Source organism: Dipodomys ordii, unplaced genomic scaffold, assembly GCF_000151885.1.
Source record: "Dipodomys ordii isolate 6190 unplaced genomic scaffold, Dord_2.0 Scaffold27, whole genome shotgun sequence".
Classification (NCBI taxonomy): Eukaryota; Metazoa; Chordata; class Mammalia; order Rodentia; family Heteromyidae; genus Dipodomys; species Dipodomys ordii.
Window position 1 is genome coordinate 411,064 of NW_012267243.1, and position 25,763 is coordinate 436,826.

General features: G+C 37.9%; 1 protein-coding gene across 1 annotated transcript in view; it reads right to left on the reverse strand.

Moving 5' to 3' along the window:
• Positions 1–25,763, reverse strand: part of Fmn2 (formin 2) — a 170,115-nt gene that overhangs the window by 63,911 nt on the left and 80,441 nt on the right. Inside the window, exons 5-6 of the mRNA XM_013015633.1 lie at positions 17,221–18,743; positions 15,794–15,938 (exon numbers count right to left, since the gene is read on the reverse strand). Of these exons, the coding sequence (XP_012871087.1) occupies positions 15,794–15,938; positions 17,221–18,743 (1,668 nt within the window). The remainder of the gene's footprint in view (positions 1–15,793; positions 15,939–17,220; positions 18,744–25,763) is intronic.

Here is a 25,763-nt window from a genome sequence, read left to right on the forward strand (position 1 = left end):
CTTCTTTTTGAAGGACTAGACGCAAAAATTCCTCAACTGAGTAGTGTAATTGCTTCTGTATGGCTTCTGATTTCACTTCCAATTGTCCCATGATGCTAATGCTGATCTCGTTCCTTCCACATCCCAGGATCTATAACACTAAATGGAAGCAACAACTACACATGTGCTAGGCCACTGCTTATACTTCCAGCAACAAGTGTTTTCAGGAAAATTGAAAAAAATGATAATCAAATATCTATAAAATATAGATATCAGCATCTTATTTTGTTTGTCAGTATTCTATCAAAGAAACATGTTAATTATCACAAGTAAATGACATAGATAAGGGAGAAAGGTTATTGATAAATAAAAAGGAATAGAAGCTAACATTGAGACCATTCCTTCTTTTGCTGTCACTATTTTTCAGCAAGTGGGCACTGAGGAAAGATTATTTAGTGTGCAATCAATAAAAGGTTTCCTCTGATTCATCTTGTCACTCTATAACCCAATGACTTAGGTACTGTTAGGGTAGATATTTTATCGTTTGCCTGCTTCAATGACACACATTCACCACACGGAACTGGGGTGGTTTGACTCAAGAGTGTCCTTATCCTTACTTTTGGTGTTTTTTAAATTAGGGCTTCAAGTTGCTAGGCAAAGGACTCAAAGTTAGCATATAGTGGACACACCTATACATCTATTTGACAGCACTATTCATGGAAGCAACCTAGATGCTCACAAATACATGAAAGGATGTTTTTAATGTGATGCATCTACACAATGGAGTTTTACACAGCCATTAATAGGAATAAATTATGCCATGTGAGGAGAAATGGATAGAACTAGAAATTATAATGGTAAGCAAATTAAGCTAGACTCAGAAAGATAAAGTATTTTAAGGAAGAAGAAAACAAAAACTTGAAAGTAGAAGTAGAAACAAGAAAAAACAAGAAGAAACAAGAAGGCAATCACTGGTATGGGGCATGGGGAATGAATGTGGATGATGGTGAGAGTAATTGTATATATGCAGAGAACTATAATTCTGTACCACAGTTTCCTGGGAGTGAAGAAAACATGCCACCATAGTTTAATACCTCATAAATAATCTGTCTGCATAGTAGACATGAATTATCTAAGGTATTAACATATTATAGTCACTTAAAAATTAAAATACATTAATCACCAAGAGTGACTAATGAAGAACAAGACTTTCTGGATGGGATTCTTTCTTCCTAGCCAACTTTGATATTGGGATAGGGAAAGGAAAGCAGAGACGGATCTTTAGTGTCAAAGTATTTGTTGAGTTCTATTATCTGGTAACAGGACAAGTTTAATTAAGGTGGAGGTCCTTCACAGACACAAAATGGCATAATAAATCAAAACCTAATGTAAATGAAAAGAGAGCCAGACAGAGAGACAGAAACCAAGACAGCTAGACATAGGTAAATATATCATGGCAGATTTTACTTCATGCCAGGTTGATACTTTTACCTAGCCATGCCTCTGGTACAATGAAAATGATATCTAAACACTGTTCTTTAACATGTGTTTAAGGGTCAGGAAAGAGGCATCCTTGATATATTCTAACATTTCCAGTTTCTTTAGTATCCTATCATTTACACTGCTATTGAACAGAAACCTAAAAGCTAGATAGAGGCATGAAAGAAAATAATTTACTTAAACTTGCTTGCTGGAAACATGACTGGAAACACAAGATCAGGAGCAAGCTTCTAGACTGCGGAATAACACTGAGTTTCCTCGTGAGGACAACCAGGAATATGGACGTTGTCCTCATAGAGTTCAACATGCTTTTCTAATAAGAACCAATATGTGAAGAGTTAATCTACACAGATCTTGTTTCTTGTTTATTTTTTGTGATTGCGGGTGTGCTTTGCGTGTCTTCTTAATCAGAAGTCAGGTAAATACTGTCTAATATTATAATCATGGCAAGCAGGAATATATGCGTTATTCGCAGGAATGAAAGAGACATGCAACTCAATCTGGATTTGGACTCCGAGCAGCAAGTCAGCATCTTCACACACAATGCTCTGGTGCACTCACCCTTCCAGGGCCTCTTTCCCTTTCTTCTACACTGGGTTTTCCCTTTTCTGGAAGATCTCTACACCCTTGATATCTTCTCCAACAGAAGTTCTGCCCAGTGTGTAACATTTCCTTGGCCCTTCTCACCTTTTTCTCCTCTTTTCAGGGGTCATCGGGAAGAAGGTGAGAATCATGGCGAGGGTAGGGGGATGAGTGTCACCTGAGGAGGTTGTCAATGCAAACATATTCAATAATTTATTCATTTCCTTCATTGTCTTTTTTTCCCCGCTTCATCCCTCTAGAAAAAAAAAAAAAACACACACCTGATGCTAAGGGTGGAAGGAAAGTCTGACTTGGAATGGGTAAAAAAGAATGAACTGAATACCACTGGTCTCTAAGAATTCAGATGGCATTATCAGTAGAAAGGTTCAAAACAAAAATGAATCCATGACCGGAAGGAATTCTATCCACATCTTTGCTTCAGATAAGAAGCTGACTCAAGCTGCCCACATAGCTTAACTTAATTACAGAATTTATATGTTCCTTGATAATCAGCACTGGCAATAGATGTTACAAATCCATTTCATAGTTTGTATATCACTAGTATGGCTCACCGGATTTAGAGAGTTGGAAAGGAGCTTAATGTACAATGTTTGAGATTTGCTTCTAAGACCTACCCAAAGTGGGGACATATCAGTCTTGTGTTAGCACTAATTAGTAAGGGTATGGACCCTATTTCTGCTGAAAATACTTTGAGATTTTACAATACTGTGACATCTTCTTAAAATGTCAACTATGCGGTAAATCTTAGTATGAGTCTTTACAACAATGTTACTCCCTCCAAATAATTTTGTGGCATTAGATTTAAAAACAAAATCAAAAGAATCTTAACAAGAGACATGTTTACACCTTTGTGAAGAAGGAAATCCTAAAAATAGATTCAGACACAGTTGTCTTCCACAAACTTTACCTGATTAAATGCTTGTTAAAATTAATAAGGAAATTTTAAAAGTGTGAGGAACACATAAAGGAATAAAATTTACAACAGTTTACCTTTAAAGAGACAATACTGATGTGAGTGAACATGAGAAAAAATGAAAGTGAAATAAATATATGAGCTGAACCTCAAAGCCACAGTAAGATGAGTAAGGAAGAATGTGATACTGACAGATTCCATGCAATCCTGAATGGCTCAATAGAGAAAATGTATAGCAGCCTATGATGAGGAAAGAATGGGTATAGTGGTTACTAAAGCAAGACAGTGAAAATCCATGGGACCATGACAGAACACTAAGAATGATGACCATGATGTACTAAGTTAGATGAAGAAAAATAAAGGGGAAACTAAACACAACAAATTACTGCTTGGTATGAGTCATACATCACATATCTCTAGAATTTTACAAGGCAATACTGACTACCTTGTATGAAATGCTGATTATAACTTAAGATAGGATATAGAAAAACAATACAGATTATTTATCAATTTGAAATTTTAAGCAGAGTTAAGAGATCTGTGTTCATTTTTCTTAGAAATACAGTATGTTGTCATAGCCTGGATTTAAAACCTTATAGTATTTTTAAAACTAGAACATTTTTCTGGGCACGAATCTGTAACCTAGGTACTCAAGAGACTGAGATTCAGAGGATAACAGTTTGAGGCTAGGATGGGCAGAAAACTCAGCAAGACCCTACTTCCAAAATAAAACTCAAGGATGAAGGCATGGCCCAAATGCTAGAAAACCAGCTAAACTGAGCAAGCAGGTACAAAGCTCTGAATTCAAATCCCAGTGCCAGAAAATTTATTTCTTATAATTAGAAATCAGCCACTAATTTGTCTTTAAATATTTTTCTATGTTAATTGTTTTTTACTGTATCATACATGTTATTACTAGTGTCCTTTCTACTCAGGACATCATCATGCCCCATCTCTTTAGTATTCCTTGAAAGAGATGTTAGTGACAAAATCACTCATGTATTAGTTAGAAACGTCTTTGTCTCTATTTTTTAATTGTTTTCCTGTGTATCAGATTTGCTGATTGCTTTGACTTTCAAGCATTTTCAGTGTTACAGGCCAGCTGTTAGTGGGGTAAGAGTGTGCTGTTACTGTTACTTTTATTGCTACTATTATTTGTGTGTTTTGGAAGTTTTTTTGTCTGTGATGAATGCTTTTCTTCTCACTGCTTTCAGGATTCTTTTAAGCTTAGCTTTTCCATAATTTGACTATAACACATTAGGATATGGGACTCTGGGTTTATCTACATTAACTCTGTTGAACTTCTTGGATATGCTAATGGTTTTTTATGTTTCATCAGTCATGCTAATGATTTTTTGTTGATTATTTTTGGCCAGTCATGGGGCTTGAACTCCGGGTCTGGGGGCTGTCCCTGAGATCTTCAGCTCAAGGAGAGAGCTCTACCACTCGAGGCACAGCACCATAGCCAGTTTTCTGGTGGTTTATTGGAGAAAACAATCTCACAGACTTTCCTGTCCAGGCTGGCTTTGAACTGTGATCCTCAGATCTCAGCCTCCTTAGAAGTAAGGATTATAGGCATGAGCCACCAGCACCTGACTTGCTAATGATTTTCCAAAGGAAGATTTAAATCATATTATTTGGCTTTAAATATTTTCCCTAACCATTTTTCTCCTCTCCTGATTCATTTTATGTATGTGGGAACATATCCCACTTTTTATGAGAATATTATTTTGATAGTCTTTATTCTCTGTTCTTGAATTGAACAGCTATATCTTCAAGTCTGCAGAATGTTTCTGTCACCACAAATTATTTTCAATTTTTATTAATGTCTACTAATTGCACAGAGGTTTTATTGTTATATTCCATGCATGTATCAACATATTTTAATAAAAAATCAGGCTCCTCCTTCATTACTCTGGCTTATTCCATATGCTCATTTTTAAAGCAATTTAAGCACTCTTATTATTCCATTTTCATATGTATATAAAGTAGCTTGGTCATATTAATGATCCTTTTGCTCTCTCCTTTTTGTCCTCCCTACCTTACAGGCCCTGTGTTCCTCTCTCATCACTGGTGTTTAGTGTACATTCTGCATACAAGAAAGAACATGCAATATTTGTCTTGTACAGTCTGGCATATTGGGATTCATATGACCTTTTCCTGAAAAAGACATAATTTTACCAATCTGGTGTAATAATACTGAATTATTTAATATTATAATTTTATATTAACTAATGTTATAGTATTACAGACACACATTTTCTTTATCCATTAATTTGTTGATGCCACCCACACTGATTCCATTGTTTGGCTATTGTGAATAGTGCTGCTATAAACATGTGGGCTCAGGTGTCTGAACTGTACATTGACTTACATTCCTTTGAATACATTCTGAGGAGAAGGTTTTGAAGGACAATAGGGTAGTGAATCCATATTTATTTTGTAGAGGAACCACTATACTGATTTCCCTTACTGGTTGCACTAATTTATGTTCCCAGAATCAGAGGATGAAGACTCCTTTTTCCTATACCCTCATGAAACTTCTGTTAAAATTATTAATGACTGCCATTCTGACTGGGTAAGACAGAAGCTCAATTTCATTTTGGTTTAAATTTCCTTCATAGCTAAGGATATGAATTTATTGATCGTTCATACTTCTTGAGAAATTTGTCTATTCAATTAATTTCCCATTAATTAATTTGGGTTTAGTCTTTAGTACTAGTCTGGAAAATCTAGATATTAATCTTTTATCTGATATGTAATTGGCAAAAACATTCTCTCTATATATTCTCAGCTATATCTTCATTCCAGTAACTGTGAAAAAGCTTTTAAACTGGATTCAATCCATTTTTCAGTTATTGCTATTGCCCAAATAACTGAAATTTTTGCCAGTTGTAGAACTTGAACTAGGGGCCTGAGCACTGTCTCTGAGTTCTTCTCAAAGCTATCACTGCAACATTTTGAGCCATAGCACGGTTTTCTGGTTGTTAATTGAAGATGTTTCATGGATTTTCTTTCCTCAGACTGGCTTCGAACCAGGATTCTCAGATCTCAGCTTCCTGAATAGCTCGGATTACAGGCATGAGCCAACAGTGCCCGGCTTGAAGTCTTAACTCAGAATGGTTTAACCAATGACTATATGTTGCAGTATTTCTCTATGTTTGTGATAATAGTTTTGAAGTTTTGAGCTTTATATTGAGATCTTTGATCCATTTTAATTAATTTTGTACAGGTTAAGATGGAGATCTACTTTCAGTCTTCTGTATGTGTATAGCCAGTTTTCCAGTGACATTTGTTAAGGAAGCTGTGCTCCTTCTCTTTCTATTTTATGGACTCATTTGGCGACAATTGGTCCTAGTTCTTCATTTAAAGTCTGATAGAATTCAGCATAAGTCCATTCAGTTCTAGGCTTTTTGGTTGGAAGGTTTTTTCTCTGCCTCTGTTTCATTGTTTGCTATAGATTTATTTAGGTGTTGTACATTCTCTTATTTTAATTTTGACAGATCATATACATCTAGAAATTTATTCCTTTCTTTCTAGGCTTTCTAGTTAATTACAATGTAAGTTTTTAAAGTATTTCCTAATGATTCTCTAAATAACATTGACAATTTTGTGATATCCTTTTCTCAGCTCTAATTTTCCTAAATTGGGTATTCTTCTTTATTTAGGTTTGCCTAATGTTTATAAACCTTACTTATCTTTCCAATAAAGCAACTCTTATTTCTTGTATTGTTTTTGTGCCCTTATTTCTACAATTTCTACCCTGATCTTTACTTTTTTTTTTTTTTTGGCGGTTGTGGGGCTTGAACTCTGGGCCTGGGTGCTGTCCCTCAGCTCTTCAGCTCAAGGCAAGTGCTCTACCACTTGAGCTACAGCAACACTTCTGGTTTTCTAGTGGTTTATTGGAGATAGGAGTCTCACAGTCTCTCCTGCCCAGGCTGGCTTTGAACCGAGATCCTCAGATCTCAGCCTCCTGAGTAGCTAGGATTACAGGCGTGAGCCACCGGCGCCCGGCTTTTACTATTTCTTTCTGTGTACTAATTGTAGGATTGGCTTCTTGCTTATCTAAGAGCTTGAAGTGATTTGGTTACTTATTTGTGCTAATTCTATTTTTCTTAATGTTAAGCATTCATAGTTATAAAGTTTCATCTGATACAGCCTTCGTTGTATCCCAAAGGTCCTAATAATTCATAGTTTTATTCCCATTTGACTCTAGGAATATCTTTATTCCCACTCATTTCTTTGAATACCTACTGATGCCTATTGTTAAACAATCTATTGCTTTCTTTTGTTTTTTACATTTTGTTTTTGTTCCTACTACTGAACAATTACTTTATGATTTTCATCCTATTAATATCCTCTATTTTGTGAAAGAATATAACCATGTCTTGTTTTATTTCTAGAAAATAATTTCCTTAAATAATCTGAAGAGAATTTTTAGAATAGAAGCTTTAAATTCTTGCTATTTCCAATATTTGGCTCCTTCACAAAATGCTTCTACTGCCTGCCATTTTCCTACATAGAGATCATGCTTTAATGAATGCTCACATCTCACATTTCTTGTCAAAAACTGAACATTTTAGATAATATAGAATAACATTTCAAACTGCTCATTTCCTCTTTTCCATCATAGCTTGGTTTTATTATTGCTTTACTTGGTAAAGTCTATTTTGAACTCCTAGTGCACTCTAACATTCCTACTCACATTTTCCCTAATGTTTTTCTTTAGTGTAGGTACTTAATAGTCCATGGTGGCCATTATTGGTTTAAACTATCTAGACTCTTGCCATGAATCATGGTGGAGAGGACATTTATTAGTATTTTTAATGTATCTGTTGATGAACCAGTAGCTTGGCTTGCAGGAGGGCCACTCTTGGCTTGGCTTGCAGGAAGGCAGCTCTTGGCTGCTCGTTACTCTGGATCCTCATGCAAGCCTGGATTACTCTCCTGCCTTCCACAGAGTGAAGCCATGGTCACACACACAGGTTCAGGAAAGAGGAGAGCAGATATCAGATGCACAACAGTGGAATGAGTCATGCTCAAATGTCACAGACTTTCACATTTCTTACTCAGTTTTAGCAAACTCCCTGGAACAATTGCTTCCTCATATCCCATATGCTGGTAGGAAAAATTTCAGAAACCTTAAATAAACTTTTCATGTAATTTTTACATGTGATTTCTTTTCTTTTACTTGAATGAGAGCCTACTAAGGACCCCATATTACCTATGGAACTCAAGAACTAGTTAGTACTTCAGATCATGGTTGGAGGAGGTATCTTTTATTTATAAATGTTTGAAAGTCAATAGAGCACATTCATATTCCTAATAATGAAATTTCAAAAGCTTTTCTTTGCAGTTCTACTAAAATTATCTTCCATTGCCTTTTCTTTTGCTTTGTTTTTAAATGTATTTGGTGTTATTGTAAAGATGATGTACAGAGGTGTTATAATTACATACGTCATATAAAGAGTACATTGCATTTGAATAATGTCACCCTTCTCTCTCCCAGTTTTTTTCCCCTCCTGTCCCCACCCGCAAGTTGTCCAGTTCATTTTCAACAGTGTTTGGTAAGTGCCACTGCTACATTTGTTCACCTTTGTCCCACCATTTCTCTGCCCCCCTTGTACTCCCAAAACCAGTGGAAAACAAATCAAAAACAGCAACAAAGAAATAATAACCTCTTGTCTCCATTTCCTGGAGTTCATTTTGGTAAATATTATTTTATATATCTGGGGCACACAGCTATTGTTTCTTTGTGTGTTCTTCTCCCACAAATATCCACCTTTGGTCTCACTCTTTGTGAATGCCTAGACACTTGGATAATTTCTCATGTCCCAGTGTATTATTGTTTTTCTTTTATCATCCAGTGTATTTGTTTACTTATAGATTTATAGATACATTCTAGTTATCACAAATGAGGGAAAGCATGCAACCTATGTTTCTTTGGGTCTGGCATACTTCACTTAATTCAGATAAATTTTAAACTTGTTTTCTGAAATATTAAGAGACAGCCAGTCGTTGGTGGCTCATGTCTATAATCCTATCTACTCAGGTGGTTGAAATCTGAGGATCGTGGTTCAAAACCAGCCTGAGCAGGAAAAGTCCATGAGACTCTTATCTCTAATTAACCACTAGAAAACTAGAAGTGGAGCTGTGGCTCAAATGGTAGAGTGCTAGCCTTGACCTAAATAAGCTCAGGGACAGCACCCAGGCCCCAAGGTCAAGTCTCATGACCAACAAATAATAAAAATAATGAGACATTTTTCAGCTTTGGTCACATGGAGGGAGGATGTGCATGACTAGACAACCATCCCCCCACCTCCAGGTAAAAGTAGAAGTTACTATAATCATAATGATGTTGAGTCAAACAAGGAATCAAATCCTCCCAGCTTATTCCTGGGTTATCTAAAGTCTTCCTGCTGTCTTAGGTAAACAAACACTCATACTGTTTTTAGTAACATGAAACAAAAATAACCTTTTAAATCTAACATATCAATCCTTACATTTACTTCTAAGATGAAATTCCTGAGGACAGAAGGATGGGAAGAAAATACATTCAGTTATGGAAAGAATGAATATGAACGTCGGTGTGGGGGGGTGGGGGAAGGAGAAGGATTGGGATTGGGGGGAGGAGGGAAGCTGGGAAGGGATGTGAAGGGTAAACAAAAGGAGGAGGCTGCAATGCTTGGTAAGAAATGTACGCATTATCCTGCCCATGTAATTGTAACCCCTCTGTACAGTATCTTCACAAATAAAATAAAATAAATTTAAAAAAAAGAATGAATATGAATCAGCAACAATCAATCACAGTCCTTAAAAGTCTAAGACAGGAGTACATAGGAGAAGCTTGATACAGTGTTGATTGATTTACTGAGGTTTAAAATAAGCTTCAAGGAAAGCTTCAGTCATAGTTTTAGTCTCAAAAGCAATGATATAATCTTTTCTGCCTCTCTAAACAAGTAGATTCTTTGAGCTCACGATGTTATATCTCTTCCACATGGCCTCCTCCCACTCCAGCACACTTGCTTCAACTCCTAACCACCCACAATACTTGCCTTCTTCAGTATACAGTGTAGAATCTGCATAGAAGTCCAAGTACATTCACTTGAACTACATAATGACTGTTTCCCTTTGGCTTCGATAAATTAGTACGGCAGGGAACTCTATGACCTCTCTGGTATATTTAGCTTATTTTCTCTGATGCACTCTCCTCTCTTCCTCTCCCCCCACCCCCATTTCTCTCTTTCTCTCACAGACAGCCATTTCCTAAGACTTTCTAGAATGGTTGTTGTGCTTAAACCTTTTGGTGTTAAGTAAACACTCTTGAATAATCTGTTCCAAGAGCATGGTGCTGATAATAGATTCTATATTTTTTTCTTCCATTCTTGTGAATCAGGACAAACAGAAGATATACAATCAAAATATCCATTAGGATTTCCATTAAAATCCAATACTCATTCTTCTCTGTCTGGTCCCCAATTGGCTAATACCTTTATAGTGCATAATTTATGTAAAAGCCCAGACAGTTATGTTCAGAATTAGGATTAAATTTTACATAATTATAATGTATGATTTACTATATATAATTCTGTGAATGCAAAATCTAACAAGGTCAACTATCATTAGCTTATTATGTTTCTTTGATTTTCTTTTTACTGAGAGGTATAGAAATAATTTTTCAGCTGAAACAAAAATATAGATTATTATGGTAGTATTCTATTTAAATTTATTGTGTATGAGCCACAAACAGCTAAAGAAATGATCTTTAAAAAATAATAAATCTGCTGGGTGCCAGTGGCTCACTGCTATAATCCTAGCTACTCAGGATGCTGAATATCTGAGGATCTTGTTTTAAAGCAGCCCAGGTAAAAAAGTTTATGAGACTTGTATATCCAATTAATTACCAAATAAAAGCCAGAAGTGGAGGTATAGCTCAAATGGTAGACACTAGTCTAAACAACAAACACAAAATCTCAAAGACAATGCCCAGGACCAGCACAATATTAATAACAATCCTTCAGTAATTAAAACAAACCCATATTCAATAACCTACATTTGTCTAATGATAACTCTGTCATTCTGATTTGGGTTTCTATGTAAACACATTTCTAAGACACAGTTTGAATACTTTCTACTGAAAGTAGATGTTGAAAGCTTCAAAGTACCAAATATTATTATGGATCCTCAAAGCAAACCTAAGTTCTATTTTATTTTTTGCTTCAGATATTATTTTAAGTCTTCAGTACAAAAAAAATCTACATCAAATAAAAGCTACTGTTGCCAATTATAATTCAAGAGGTCATTCTTAGTACACAAAACTAAATCTAGGCTTCTATTGCTCAGATTACCATTTCACTATCACTGTTGCAGTGTTGAAATCAGTGCAATAAATGTGTGCAATAAAAATACAAAACAAAATCTGAGAAGTAGCCATTTATGAGTTTTTTTGGTTCATTTTTGTTTGGTAGTAATGAGATGTTTGAACCCTAGGCCTGGCACTTGCTTGGAAAGCCCTGTCAGCACCGAATTATGCCTGTGGCATTAATTTTGCTTCTATTTTATATGATAATGCTTCTCTCTCTGTCTAGTCCTGTGTCAGATCACAATCTATCTACACCAGGCCTCCCATTTTAGCTTAGATAACAGATGCACACCCAGCTCACCACTGAGGAGTTTGTTGTTGTTGTTGTTTTTTACAACTTTTCTTACTATGAATGTCCTCTAGGCATGATCCTCCAATCCCAGTCTCTTAACTGATGTAGACTGTAAGCATGAGCCATACATTGCTAGCTAGGAAGATGCATTTTAATGGCAATTACTCCATTTGGTAAGAATGTTTAAAGGAGTCACATCATACACTCCTGTGTAATAGCAGATGACAGATGAATGATAATTCTATTAACACTATTAGAAGGTTTTACAATACTAAAAAAGAATTTTCAGAGATTCGATCATCAAATACAATGGAAAGATATAATCAGAGAACTGTGTTTAGTTCCTTAACATTTACATCTATATCAAATATGCATTCTAAGGCATCATTTTCTTTCTTTCCCTTATATTAAGGTGCCAAGTTGGGTATCTATTTTTCAAATTATATTTCCAGAAGCAGAAGTACAATACTTACTTAACTACCAAATAGTTTTCTAGAGTGGGTACCAGGGATTCAAGCCTGTCATCCTACTCAGGAGGAGTAGATCTAAGGATTACAGTTGAATCCAACTGGCAGGAAATTTCATGAGACTCTTTATCTCGAATAAACTAGTGGTAGATTGATAGCCTTGAGCTAAAGAAGTTCAAGGACAACACCCAGGCCCTAAGTTCAAGACCCAGGAAAAACGCACATGTAAACACACACACACACACACACACACACACACCGTTTTCCTTCCCATCTCTGGGAAGTGTATTTTACTATGTTAGAAAAATCAAGTCATGCAATTCATTGAATTGAATGACTGCATAAATGCTAGTTGGACATTTTTTATTATGCAGATTTGGCTTATCCACTCATTAATTCTGTGGGTAAACTGACAGTGTGTTAGCATGTTCCTTACAGACCATATCAGCACATTATTTACCTGGACTTATTTTACAGAGATGATTCTACTGGGGTAATAGGGAATAAAAAAATATCATCACTTGACATTTGGTGAAGTTGAACCACAGTGGCTGACAGCCTCCATTCACTAGTATGTGCTTCAAGCAAATAATTCTAATGTTTCTACTGCAGGCAATTGCTGTTACTGAAGCGATTTGAAATTAAATTCTCACCTTTTCCTGATCATACTTCACAGCTAAACATATGTGAATCTATTTTATCATGAAAATATTGAGATGACTTAGAATCATTGTCAAATTAATAATCACTGTTCACCATAGTACTGAAGAAGACAGTGAATTTAAGGCTTGCTGGCTCTAGAACATTCCTAAAAATGGGCATGTGTGAATGTGTGTTGATGGATAGGGACTATAAATTCACCTTTGCTATTTTCCTTTTCTTCCTTAAGAGATAGGGTTGTTGTTTTAAGTTACCAGATATATAAATAATCCCATTGTACAAGAGTTATACTCATTTGATTATGAACAATGATGCCCAACTCTGGTCTGATAAACTATCCCATATCTTCTTAGCTGATTTCTGTGTTCATATTTCAGAATAAAGAAAAATAAATAAAACCATTACAAAATAAACAATGTATGTCATGAGAAAAATGTAAAGTGTGTTTGCTATAGTTCTTTGGAGGAATGTAGATTTAGAAGTACAAGACAGTCATCATTACTACTGGCCAGAACCTCTGGAGAGAAATCATTTTCCTCCTTATGCCAAAGGGCAGGGTGATCATCTTGGTGAAATGCATACTACCTCACTGACACTATCTTAGCTGTGACAACAGAAACAAGACAGGCATCTTGGTGAATACCAGGACATCCAACCATCATTATATTTGCAACAAGACAGATCACATAAAAATGACTTGGCTATTTTTAAATATTTAAAAAATAGTCAACTTCCACTTTCCATTATATATATATATATAATGGAAAGTGGAAGTTGACTATATATATATATATATATATATATAGTCAGCTTCTACTTTCCATTTTATATAGATAGATAGATAGATAGATAGATAGATAGATAGATAGATAGATAGAATTGCTTGAAATACCCCCATAAACATATGCTACATCATCATCAAAAACTATCTGGTTTCCTAGAAATGAATCATAAGGTACCTAAATCTCTTCACGTACAGTCAATATACACTTCCCATAAAAGGGAAACTATTTGCATACATCCTGAAAGTATACTTTCCTTCAACAAATGTCCTAAATGTCTCAAGGAAATGAGATGGGGAGATTTTTCTTCCAAATATGATGAACTTAAATAAAATTAGATTTCTTTGGTGATATAACACTTCACAGCAGACTTCTCTCTGACATTCCGGGGCTAGGGTGGGGGGCGGGGAGATGCTTTTATCTCTCCAAAAATACACTTGAAATACAGAACTCAGTACCAAGACTAAGGCCAAGCTGTTGAGACATGCTTATCAAGAGCTATGATGGATGTGTTTTTCATGAATGTTGTTTGAAGCTGGAGGACTAAACAAGTATCAGCAGCAGCAAATGCAACTTTCCATATGGGTCGTTTCTCACCTACAGTTTATGAAACAACTAAATGACGGAGTGACTCCATGGATAGGCAGGGCTGATACACAAGACAGATACTCTGTTTAAACGCAACGATTTCATCTCATGCAAACTAGTTTAGGTTGAAGTTGTCATAAGACATCATTCACACTTCAGTCAGCTAAAAACTGAACAGAATATAATGTCAAATACAATAGGAAGTCTTACAGTCTGAGGCAACATCTGGAGTATCTCCGTGCTCCGAATCCCCTGAGCAAAAGAATGGTAGGAGAGGTAGAACTATCTGGTTTGTTTATTCTGTCTGTCTGGTCCCTAGACTGGAAACTTTCCATGTCACATGTGCTCATGGTCAAGTGATCGTCCTGGCTACCTGACTTTCTTCTGCACTGTCCAATCAGACCCCTTCCTGGGACAGCTTCCTCATCTCTGATGTGCTCCATAAAGAGAGAGAACACTATATGCAAATCAACCATGAAACCGATTTCTTAAATACATATCTAAATTTATGCTTTATTATAACTGTGTCACCTTGGACTTACTATTATGACATAAAATGGCTGTGGCTTTGTATCGCTCTTGGGTATACTCACACATATTTGTGAAGTCATCTTAACAAATACTTGAGTGAATATTATGTGCAAGTAATGTCTTATTCGATATAGTCATTCCCCGAAGGTCATCAGCCTCTACATGTAATGTAAGAAATAGCTCTGGACAATTCAAACCATCATGTTTTGGGTTATATCCTTCTGAGATCAAGAAAATGCCTGGAGTGAGCCAACTACTCAGTCACTTTTCAATTAGAGGGGTCTGGCTGTCCCGTTCAGATCTATTCCTCCCTGGCTGGCCTCAGCAGTATACAACTGATGGGTGGTATCTGTCTGTACTAAGTAGGTATCAGTGGAAACAACTCTAGTCTATGTGCCTACTTACAACTTCCAGGTCAGTGACAAAAAGTCAAGGAATCACCCCAACACTCATTTAGACAGAACAGCCCAAGACTTTGGGGAAATAACCCTTATTTCTATATCCCTCTCTCCCAAGACTTAGCTGTTTGTCATGCCCTTACCTCCATTGGACTTCCAACTACCCTGCAAAAGGTAAGAAGTAGAGACTCTTCCCATCCAACAGAGTAAAGGATAGGCGAGAATAACAATTCCTAGTTTAGACTTCACTACCATGTTGTTTTACTTCATCTTCCTGAATGATATCCTTTACAAATTTACAACATCATTTCATGGTCAAATCTAGCAGAAGTTACCAAGGGTTGGACTTTACACTTTTTTTTTAAATTTCTGACCAGTTTTCCCCCCATGTTTCCATCTATATGGATACTAAGATGGATTTAAACTGAGCAAAAAAAAATATGCCTGGAAAAGAAATTCTGGAAAACAATGGCTGAGATTTTGGAAGTGATATACAAATGAGATTATAAATAAGAGTCCACACTTTATCACTTGATACAGTTGATCGTCTGTTGTTTCCTTTGGACTAGTTTTATTTAGGAACATGTTCTAGATTCTAATCTCTGCTATTTGGGCAATGTCGACAGGAAGAATCCCCAACATTAATACTTTTTGTCTAATGAAAGCTCACATTTGTGCCAGAATTCCCATCCACATTCAGAGAATACAGAATACTCACTTGTTTAGCCTTCGTCTTTGAAATTGTATCAGAAATAGGTTTCTTTCTCTCCTTTACAGCAGTTTTTGAAAATAATTCTTCAAATTCATGACAATCTATAGATGGCTCTTCAATTTTCTCCCAAATGAGTGAAGGACTGGAGTCTCTAAAATAAAGAAAAGAACACTGAAAGAGACATCAAACAGAACTGTAGAACGGCCTAGTTTATATAGAACTGTGAACATGATGAACTGGAAAGACAAGGAAAGGGAACGAAGGGAGGGAGGAGGAAGAGAAAAAAGGGGAAGGACTCCAAATGGGAGAAAGAAGGGGGAGAGAGGTAAGGAAGAAAACACTTTATCCACTTGACAAGGAAGTTAAAACACCATTCACATAGACTAAAATCTTTGCTTGGGAATGATTTGTAGGGATTCTCAGTTATCAAGTCTTTGTATAAAAACATAAAGGGAAAACTTCTTCTAGAATGGATTATGAAGGACTATGTGCTACCTCACAATCTGAACTTGACTAATTAGCAGGGTAGATTATTCCTGGACTTAACATATATGCATCTTCCAAAAGCACCCTTTCCTCAGTGGCTCCCACCAGCTCATAATTATGTAGAACCTCAATAAATATAGATTCTTGTAGTACTGCCAAAAAGAGCAAATTACTTTTCCCTTTTTTTTTTCTTCAGGTACTAAAATTGAAGTAAGGGGCTGCACCTCTTAATCCTTTGTATGCATTTAGTTTGTTTCTAAATCAAAGTCTTCTACTTTTGTCTAGGCTGGCCTCAGAGCACAATCCTTCTATATCCACCAATTGAGTCTCTGGATTCAGAAGCCAAAAAAAAGGTGGGGCTGGGATATGGCTCATGGTAGAGAGTAAAGACTTCTATAAACAGGACAAAATCAAGAATAAAGGCTGAGCCTTTTAAAGGATGGGAATGCCAGCCTCAGGTGTCAGTTTGCCTGTGGATTTGATTTTTATAAGTAAGCTTTTCACCAGAAGTAGACATTTAAATAGCGAAAGCCAAGAGTAGATTCTCCCATGGAAAATAATCACTTGGCAAATGGCTCTACCTATCTGCCCTCACTCAGCTTGTAGACAAACACTGTTTTGATTTAGGTGTGAGTAACATTTAAATCCAGCCACAAAGAGACATAGAATGTCCATTAAGAAAAACAGACTCCTCTATCCTTAGAGATGTATTCATATACAGGTGGATTGATGTACATCCCATACACTGATCCATACATAGATAGATGTTTTTTTGTTTTGCTTATTTGATAGCATTGGAGAAAAACCCGTGATTTTAAATAACACACTGTTTCATTAACTTACATAAAAATCTACAGGTAGGTTTTATGGCTCGTTTATAAAATACATTCCCCCAATTTTTAGTTACAATGAAAAGATGTGAAAAGATGAGCTAGTGTTTATGTTACCTTTTACTGTGGAGTTGAATCCTTGTCCAATAAAGAGGCTTCATTGGCCGACAAGGCTCTATTGGCTGCTTCCTACTCCCTCTGTCCTGACTCATCCCAAATCCAAACAAGCCAGTGGGCAGAGGAGGAAGAAGAAATCCACACACTTGTGGTGCTGATAAAGTGCTACTCCCAACTTGTGGGGAGAGTGTAGGTCCTGATCCAGGGAGCAGAGGAGGGGGTGGGGGTGGGGGTATTCCCGACCCAGGGGGAGGGGGAGCAGGTGGAACCCCCATACCTGGCAAAGGAGGAGGTGGAGGAACTGTAGCTCCAGGGAGAGCAAGGGGTGGGGGTATTCCCACTCCAGGGAGAGGGGGAGGGGGAGGTACTCCCACTCCAGGGAGAGGAGGGGGAGGGGGTATTCCCACTCCAGGCAGAGGAGGAGGAGGAGGAGGAGGAGGGGGTATCCCCATGCCAGGGAGAGGGGGAGGCGGAGGTACTTCCATTCCCGGGAGAGGGGGAGGTGGGGGTATTCCCATGCCAGGAAGAGGAGGAGCAGGGGGTATCCCCACTCCAGGGAGAGGGGGAGCAGGGGGTATTCCCACTCCAGGGAGAGGAGGAGGTGGAGGTACTTCCATTCCAGGAAGAGGAGGAGGAGGGGGTATTCCTACTCCAGGGAGAGGAGGGGGAGGGGGTATTTCCACTCCAGGGAGGGGTGGGGGTGGGGGTATACACGTTCCTGGGAGAGGAGGAGGATGAGGTATTCCCATTCCCGGGAGAGGAGGAGGAGGAGGTGGCAGCATTTGAGTACCAGGCAGAGGGGGGGGTTGGGGGATTGCTGTACTGGGTAGAACAGGCCCTGTCCCATCTGAGATGGAGGGAGGAGCAGACATAGCCATGTTCAAGCCAGGCATGGAACTAGAGGACTCCATGGAAGGCAGAGGCGGTGGAGGTGGAACAGTACATCTATTTTCCAAGGAAGAAGAAACAGAGTGATCATGGCTGGTTCCACCTTCAGTGTGAAGAGAAGGGTGGGACAGCAGTGACCCAGGCTGACCCTGACCATTTGTCCCTTGAGGAGATGTTGGTGGTAGAAGCTGTGATACAGTTGGTGTGGACTGATGGGAGTCAAACTGTACTGATATCCGTCTTGGAGACACAAGCAAAGAAATCTCTGAGCAGAATTTTGTTTGAGGTCCAGCAGGTAAATCTCCAGTCCCGGGTGGGCATGGAAGACCATGCAGTGCATTCCCTGGTGGCAAAGGCAGTCCCCCACCTTCTTCTGTTGGAGACGTCTGTATTGATTTTGCCTCTAAAACTCTCCGCTGCTGCAAATCCTTCCCTTCTATTCTGAGAGCTTCCAGACAGACAAGATCTGAAGGAGTGACTCCATTCTCAACCCCTTGATGGTTACTGGCCACCTCCATATCTGGTACGGGGTACTGCTTCTCCAGTTCAGCAATCTTGGTCCGCAGATCTTCAATGGTGCGTTCCAGCTGCTGAATGACAGTTGCCTGTCCTTCCGACTTTGTGTCAAAAACTTCCTGATAGACAACAGGAACAAGCATGGGTTAAACATACCATTTGAAATATCTATATTTATATCTCTATATGCATGTGTGCACACGTCTATATATCCATATCTATGCAAATGTATACATAGATATAGATATATAATTAAGCAAGATTCATTTGCTGGTTGCAAGCTCCCTGCACAGTAAGACCCTATGAGAATATCTATGTGGCCTCTATTCCATGTTCGAAGTTAAAAGTGGTTCACACCTGTTACCATAGCATCCAAAGGTCCTGGCCAGGCTCTTCTTCAAACAGTATCAATGAGGACCAGTAGACAACTGAAATTAGCAGACAATTCTGATTCTTTTCTAAAATAGACTTCTGTCTTTCCTTATGAGGGCATTCCCTAATGACCTCATAATTTTGAGTTCAAAAGGTAAGACCTTTCTTTGAAAAGGAAAATATCTGAGTCTCTAGTAAGAATGTGAGCGATGTGTTTGACCTCACAGAACGTGAATATATACAAATTATGCCATGGACACCATGATTACTGCAGTGATGGTATTTCATGCAAGGTATTTCAAAATGATGACTGATAGTCTTCATAAATTTATAAAGATAGGTTCTAACAGTCAAAATAATAAGAGGTACATATTTTTATGTAAGCATATACACAAACATATACACCTAGACACACGTGGCAAAAGCACACAAAATCTCTTAAACCACTATTTTTTCCATCAACATCTACTTAAAAGACTAAAAGTATTACAGTGCACAAATTGGAAAATTGTGTGAAATATCTCTAAATAGTCCATGGTAAAGGAAAGATTATTATGAACACATTTTACTCCCTGCTGAGCCACTATGCTTAATTTCATTCATTAAGTAGTCATCAAAAGACAAAACAATAGTAGCTAGTTGCTAGTGCAACTATCTAGTGTTTCTTTCTTATCTTGGACTAGTTAAATGTATAGATCATCTTATCTTTCTCAGCATATATTAAAAAGTGATTTTGAATTAATATTTGTTTAAAAGAAAAAGAACAGAATGTAATCCATGCTGCTACCCAGGTGCATGAGGCGTAGGAGCTTGCTCCCATCCTGCCCAAGGTGAAGATTTGAAGGGGATTATACATGTAATCCTCAAGTAGGGTGTCACTTTCAGGAAATAGGTATGAGGCCTGAATCCTAACCCAGACCCACACCTGGACCTATTGTTTGTCTTAATTCCCAGTATGGGATCCAGGAACCAGTGGTCTTTCCAGCAGCCCACTTACTGCCAAATTTCCCCAGGACATCGTATAATGAATTACTGGACTTGGGAGACCCCACCTAGACATGGGACCTTTAGGTAGATAACTGCTTAATGTGGCTTCCAACTGATCTTCTTGGAAGGTACGACCACTTTAAATGCAGTCAAGAAACAAATGCTGTATCTTAACAACATTAACAAGAGTGAGGGGATGTAAAAGAGGTGGCACTGATCAAGATCTATTGTATTCATAAACTTTTGTTAAATGGCAAACCTTTTGTATTACTTCTTAAAGATAAATTTTAAAAATAGAAATAGATAAAAGAAGGACACTGGCGGCCTCAGGCCAGTGACCTCAGAGAGTCACAAATCATAAATCCAGACCCAACCTGCATGCCAGATCTTGACTGAAGTCCAGTTCTCCCCCTGCCCTCCAAGCGCAAGGCTTCCTGGAGCAGCATGGCTGAACTCAGGCCTCAGAGCGAAGGTGCTGATTGGTTAGCAGGACCACAGGGCGGGGCCGAATCTTAAAATTCCATCAACTAAGCAAACCAAACAAAAGGGAAGCCCTCTTGGCTTGGAAACCCTGAGAGATGATGACTTGAAGTCTCATATGGGTTTGTTAAACAATCCTCTAATACTCTATTCCCAGGACCATTGTTCTTCACCATCCTCCCTCCTGGAACCATTGACATATGGTGAGAAAAACCCAACATCAATGGGAGAGGCAGGAAGAAGCTGGAATCACCAGGGTCCAGCTCAGCTCTCTCTCCATCCACCTTGACCAGTTCCGGACAACCAAAACTTTTCTGCGCATCTCGAGACCAACCAGAGACTGACTGTGGAACTTCTGGAGCTTGCTATTTTGAATTATTTAACTAGCCTTTCCTGAGTTATCCTGGCACAAAACAAAGGTTCTTATCGTCTAATGATTATTAAAGAAGAATGTTAACTGACCAATTGAATGCAGAAAGCAGATTTTTTTGGAAGAATTTTCCAAAATCCAGTTCTTAAATGTTACAACCCAGAGGGCCACTCGGTGTTCATCATAGATTTGAGTAAAAATAGTACAAAAACTCAGAGACAATTAGGAAACTAAATTCCACAAGGAAGAAAATGTTTATAAGTCACAATGGCCCCACTCAGGAGCAAGTGTTAAATTGCTTTTTTTTATATTAATACGTTTTTTTTACTGTGAAAATACCGTACAGAGGGGGAACAATTACATGAACAAGGTAATGAGTATATTTTTTATCAAGTAGTGTTGCCTCCTCCTTTGTTTCCCCTTACCATCCCCACCCCCAAGTGGTAAAGTTCGTTTTTTGACATAACATCTTGTACATATTGTTGCAATGGGTCCCCACCTGTATCCCTGTTTAAACAATTTGTTTTTTCCCTTCCCCTCCACAAATTATACGAACATCAAATACAGTGAAAACAGGGGTTATACTGTGGGGGAGGGACATACAAAGCAACAAAGAAATATCTTATAAATATGTTAGAAACAATAGCAAGAAAGAAAAACCATTTGAGTCCTTATCTTGGGGTTCATTTCACCTAACATCAACTTATCTGACCGTTTTTGCTTCTGCGTGGGTTTAGGCTATGTTGACGACACACGAAGCCAGTGACAACAGAGGTCATGGCACCAGAAACTGAGAAGATCCCTGGGATATTTATGCTAATTACATAGCCAAGTTGGCTAAAGGTGTAAGAGAAGCTTTCTAGATACAACTAGACCTGAAAAAGACCTCTGTGGGAGTGCCCATGAGCTGACAGGAATGCAGCCATCTTGACTCACACCAAAACCCTGCCTCTTAATTATCCTGGTGAGTTTCTCCTTCTTAGTTTCCCAGTATACTATAAATAGACATAACAGTGTAGTGGTTTATAGAGCTTTATGAGCAGACACTGGTTCCAGGAATGTTCCTGACTGATATTAACATGAGATAAACCAAGTATATTCTGTCTTGGATGAAGTCAATGTTCTGGCAAGTAGATAATACTTGCTTCTGACACAAATTGAGGGGATTCATGGCTGGTGTTGTCCAGGACCACGCTTTGTGCTTCTGCCAATATGTCACCAATCAATTATATTCTGGAATTCTGGATCTGGCTGCCTCCATCATACTTTGGGGCCAATTCCTTATACCTTGGGACCAGGTTGTTCTAAAGTTTTTTCAGGTAGAATCTCCTCCAGAGATTTTGGCAGTCAGTGACTTTTTAGCTTCTATGCCTTCTATATCTATAATAGTGAGAAGAAAATCCACATTTATAGACTCCCTTGCAGCTAGGTTCAACAAGTTCACCGTCATAGATATTCTTGCATCTGGACAATAACAATCTAAAAATTTGAAGTTTCACTGGAACAAGATTACAACGACCATTCTACAATTTGCTGTTGTGACATCATAGGTTTCAATCATAGACCATGACTGAAAAAAACTGTAAAGGTTCCAACATAGAGATTCTTTAAACATTCCATGAAAGAACTGTATTATTTTACCCTTCTGACTGATATGACTACATGTTTTCTGGTACCTAAAACAAAGGCTGATATACAGAGGTAACAAAATTTAAGAATAAATCGAAGGAAAAAAAAGATTGATTTTCCTAAAAAAGAAAGAAAGAAATTAAAAACCACCTAAAGCACTTTACGTAAGACAAGATTTGGGTTGAGGATGTAGCTCAGTAGTAAAGCATTTACCCAGCATGCATGAAGCCCTGGGTTTAGTCCTAGACTAAACAACAACAACAGAAGAAAAGCAAAAACTAAAACTAAAGCACAGACTGTAGTAAGGGTTGGTCCGTGTTAAGCTTTGGGATTGAATCTAATTTTAAAAGTGGTCAAATTTATTCATGTGTTTTTCTTATTTTAAGCAAAGGATAATTAAGAGTACTTAGATGACAAAAAGTTAAAAACAGGATACTGATAGACTCTGTAAGTTTCAATGGTTTTCCAATGCAAAATACAAGAGAAACAAAACTAAGAAGGGGCAAATAGTGTTGAGAGAGAAAAAAATTCCAAAACTCTGTTTATAATAAATGTAGCAATGCTATTATTTATGTATTTCCAGAAAGGTGCTAAAGTCCAAGAATTCTTGAAGGCAATAAACATGCTACAAAATAAAAGATAAAAAATTTTTGCCTTTTTTTTTTAATAGTGCCAGTATTTGGGCTTAATTCCCACGCAGGAGGCACTCTACCATTTAAATCATGCCTCCTGTCCCAGGCTTCTTTGCGGGGTTTTTTTGGTCATGTTGCTTGAACTTTGGGCCTAGTGCTCTTCAGCTCAAGGTGAGCACTTTACCACTTGAGCCACAGCGCCATTTCCAGTTGTAGAGTGGTTTATTGGAGATAAGAGTCTCATAGAGTTTCCTGCCCGGGCTGAGTCTGAACCATGATTCTTAGATCTCAGCCTCCTGAGTAGCTAGGATTACAGGCATGAGCCACCGGTCCTCAGCACTTCTTTGCTTATTAATTAGAGATGAGAGTCTCCAGAATTTGTCTGGGCTGACTCAAACCACTATGATTAGATTTACATTTCTTGACTAGAATTATAGTTGTGAGCCATCTGCACTCAGAGAATTCTTCTATACAGGTAAGTTTAAGTTTAGAAAACATAAAGGAAAAACTGAAGTGCGTGATTAACTGCTGTTTTACATAATTAATACGTAGGGAAAGCAAAAAAAATCCATTTTCTGGCCTTTCACTTCCCCTGATTTATCTTTACCTGCTTAAAAAATGAATAATACCCTCTTCCTTTTGCATTCCAGGAAGTGGAACAATGAAGCATGTCTCAAGCTTAGTTGAAAAAAATATATCTAGCCACTCTTTACAGAGAAATTAAATGTGTGGCGGATTTTTGGTTCTGAAGTTAGCAATCATCCAAGAATCTTATCTGGCCTTCTTATCCGAGGCTATTAGTCAAGGGCGGGCTGGTTTCTCTCAGGGAGCACTCATTCATAACTCTGACAGCATTTTCTGCTGTGCTCTCCAGAGAAGGTTGTGCTCCTTGTCAACAATAAGAATGGTTTTTGTCTTATTTTAAAGAGATTTACAAGGAATTTTGCAGGGCAAATATTAGTCATTATAAAGGAAAACAGGGGTATCAATTCTCAGGCCACTGAGTTTAACATTTTATGTTCAGAGTCCAAGAAAGTGAGCATTTACAGGCCTGCCCACAATGAAAGTCTGATTTAATCTCTAAGAGACTGCCATGCAGTATGGCCCTCAGAAATCTCTCCTTAGTAGCCTGCTCTCATGCCCAGTGCCTGCAAAATAATCCCCATCTTTCTGGTACCAGCTAGGGGGAGGTCTATTAGATTCTCAAAGGACTTATTACTGCAGAAATGCATTTTTATGACCTTCAAATTTCTAGACTTTTCAAAAACCCTTGGCATTTTGAGAAATTGTGTGCAACAGTTTACCCAATGTTAATGTTTCTTGTTATCAAAAATTCACAAATAGGATTTTAATAAGTATTGTTCATAATTGTTGACAACTGTTCGTATACATAATGATAATACCTAAGATTAAACATAAAATTCATATATGCTTCATATACATCTGAGACTTAAAACCTGAAGGTAATTTGACATAATATCAAAAATTTTGTGCCACAAAGTTTCATGATACGGAGTTTTGTTTTAGTGGCATCATTTTGGGAACTCGAGTAGGGTCAGACTTTGGAGTGCTTTGTTCTCTGAACAATCAACCTATATCACCTTTTGAGGCCTTTATACTTTTCCCTGTCATTCTGATGCCCTATACGCTCCACCCCAATTCTCCATCAGAAGTCAGAATATTAATTACCTCATAACTGCTTTTTATCCCACAAGTTTCCCTTGATCTCACCAATGTTTGATTTTTGGGGGGGGAGTTCGGTCGTGGGGCCTGAACTCTGGGCCTGGGTGCTGTCCCTCAGCTCTTCAGCTCAAGGCTAGCACTCTACCACTTGAGCCACAGCACCACTTCCGGGTTTTTTCTTTTTGCTTATGTGGTGCTGAGGAATTGAACCCAGGGCCTCATGCATGCAAGGCAAGCACTCTACCACTGAGCCACCTTCCCAGCCCCTTGACTTTTTTTTTTATCCTCAAGATTTTCTGTGACAAAATTCATGGGAGCATCTAGAAGCATGAAGTCAGCTACTCCACATTATTCTCCCTGTTGCCTTGATTTGTCTCTAATAAAGAAGATTCTTTCTGTCTAGCTAAACTGGAGGTACAGGCAGGAGGACTCAAGCTCAAGATCTGCCCAGGCAATGGTAGTAAGATCCAGTCTCAAAGACAAAATAGGAAGCAAAGGGTTGATAACATAGATCGTAGATTAGAAAGTGCTTGCTTTGTACATGCAAGGCTCTGGAATCAAGCTCCACTTTTGAAAAAAGTTTTTTAAAAAGGTTCTGAAATAATTGAATTTGATCTTTGAACTTGACACTGTACAAAGCATTAAACATACTTCGGGGAGAGCTGCTGGAAAACTATTCAGTTCAAATAAATTTGTAGTCAAACTGGGCATTAAGGAATCATTGAAGAGGCCCTGTGGGCTGATAGGAGCAGAAAAAGTTCTGATGTTTGCTAATTTTTGTAAAAACATATAGAGGCTGATAGTACTTATATTCATTCTTTCCTTTTTCTTCTCTCTTCTTCTTCTTCTTCTTCTTCTTCTTCTTCTTCTTCTTCTTCTTCTTCTTCTTCTTCTTCTCTCTTCTTCTTCTTCTTCTTCTTCTTCTTCTTCTTCTTCTTCTTCTTCTTCTTCTTCTTCTTCTTCTTCTTCTTCTTCTTCTTCTTCTT